A 2,462-nucleotide genomic window follows, 5' to 3' on the forward strand; every position below is an offset into this window, starting at 1 on the left:
CAAAGTAATTATACTGGCTGTCTGCATATCTTTTAAAGATTACACACAGTTTTTTGTTTCTATGGTACTTTTATGTTTGGTTAAGACACATTATTATTATTTTCATAAAATTATTTTTTCATAAAATCTCATCAAATTTCATAAAATTATTTTTGCTATTAGCATTACTATTAGTCTTCAACTTATGTGTGTGTGTCTGAGAGACGTAATTTCAGCAGCTAGGCATGTAGAAACTTATCAATAACAGCTTCTTTATTCAAATAATAATAATAATTTAAAAAAACAAACAAATTATAGGCACAAAAATTTTATTTAAATAAATAAATAAATATTACTTTTTTGCACATATATATTACTCACTGAGATTACCCAATGACTGTCTTAATAATATTTTTGGCAGAAAATAAGTTGATCTGAGAGTTTGGCAAACATATTTAATATTTATATGATTATGACTGCATCTTACAAGCCACAATATCTTTTTTATATTTCCATTTGCATGTAAAATTGCCATACAGTTAATGTACATTAATAGAAGGCTTTACTCTTCCTGAACGATTGCAGAAAAAATATTTGAACAAGGGCCACAAGGATTCATCTCTCATACCATAGATTAGGGGACTCAGGCAACGTGGTAGGATAAGAATAATAAAAAAATTTAGATATCTCAGATTTATGAAAAGAGAAGAATTGCTTCCAGTCATCATGTATAGAGTTCTTTCTATTATAGTATACAGGAAAGAGGTGAGACACAGTCCCAGCTGAATCAAGTGCAAGAGCACCGTTTTGAGAGCTTTCTTAGCAGAATCTTTATCAGAGGAAACAGACCTGGCTGTGATCATAATGCTAATGTATGTGAAAATTATGATCACTGCAACAGACACAAAATAAAGAACATCAAATGCTTGATATTTATCCAGCTGCCATCTGAATAAAAACAATTTTTCTAGTGTGCAAAATATAATGCCAGCTAAATAATCAGGGTTGACAGTTAAAACTAAAATAATGTCTGTTATAATATTGATAGAACTAAGAAACCAGATGATTCCTATGGCGATTCCAGTCCTTTTTGGTGTGGCGATGTTGCAGTGCCTCAGAGGGAAGCATATTGCAACGTACCGCTCCAGAGACATCAGTGCTAGTGTCAGAGGAGCGTTACGGAAAGTACAGTAGGAGATAAAGACTAACAGAGTGCAGATGGACTTAGGTATTGGAAGAAAACAGAGAGCCACTACATACATTATGGTAGTGACCAGCAAAAGCACAGTGTCATTCATAAGCATGTGGCCAAAAAGAATGTAGCGAGGTGTCTCCTGGAATATGCGCTTGCTTTTTAGAGCAAAGAGCATCACACAGTTTACAAAACAGAAGAAAAGAGACATTAACACAGCCACTGCAGTTTTAGTACTGAGCCCAGCATCCATTTCTAGATTAAAGAATTGCTGATAAGTGAAAGACACATCCCCAATTGTGCCATTAAACCCCGCCATAACCTGAAAGACAAGAAACAGATAAATAAATTTGATTTGAAAAAGTTATACTAATGTGATCTTTTTACATTGATTTGAATTAGATAATAATATTGTAAAAGTTTGCATAAGATGCAACAGACCTCCTACACAAAAATGCCACCTTCCTGCAGTAAGTCAGACTGCAGATTCCACAAGCTGCATTCTGCTCCTGAACTTATATAGCCGTTACATCAGAAATGATCTTGTTATCGGGATCTACCACCGTCTATGGCTCTACCATTGAAGACAGTGTAACAGCCAACTTCGATCATGTGTTCCATAATAACCAATCAAATCACAGCAATGACGTCGCTGAATTTATGCAACAGTTAATGTCTCTGTCCCAAATTGTACCCTAAACCCTTGTGGAATCCTTTCGGAATGCTGCTTTGTCTGTCGGATAGAAGAATGGCTTGGCAGAAGTGTACATTAAGGGTGCAAAGGTGGTGCTCAGTGCTCACAAGCACCCTTCTGAAATCTAAAATGACGAATGGGACACTGTACAGCAGGGGTCAGCAAGTAAGTTTGGCATCGGGCCAAATAACATTCTGGCACAGATGGCGGGCCAAAATATAGTTAAACAATAATTTAAGAAATGAACTGATGAAAGATGCAACTAGAATTGCCTGTAACAAACTGTTAGACAGTAATTAACAAAAAGAGTGTGGTGGTGTCCGGCAGAATATGCAACAATTTCCCCTCCGCGCACAGAGCATAATAATCACTCAGCTTTGGGTTCACTACTTCCCGCTCCTACTCCAATCCTCGCAGAAACATCATTCCATGTCTAAAATATTTCAAAACGTATAAGAAAAAATAAAAGAAACAAAATAACAGGAGAGTTTCAAAGTGGCTTATTGGAACACTAGTGTGTAAACTTTTTTCCTACCACACGACAAGCTGACATGGTTGTCAGAATTAAAAAAAAAATTGTAATTGCTGCTTTTTGCT

At 35.7% G+C, this 2,462-nt stretch overlaps 1 protein-coding gene across 1 annotated transcript; it reads right to left on the minus strand.

The window, feature by feature from the left end:
* Positions 1 to 518: 518 nt before the first annotated feature.
* LOC113039190 (odorant receptor 131-2-like) lies at positions 519 to 1,490 on the minus strand. Its single transcript, XM_026197079.1, has one exon. The coding sequence runs from the start codon at positions 1,488 to 1,490 to the stop codon at positions 519 to 521; it is 972 nt and encodes a 323-aa protein (XP_026052864.1).
* Positions 1,491 to 2,462: the final 972 nt, after the last annotated feature.

This window comes from Carassius auratus, chromosome 21, assembly GCF_003368295.1.
Source record: "Carassius auratus strain Wakin chromosome 21, ASM336829v1, whole genome shotgun sequence".
Lineage (NCBI taxonomy): Eukaryota > Metazoa > Chordata > Actinopteri > Cypriniformes > Cyprinidae > Carassius > Carassius auratus.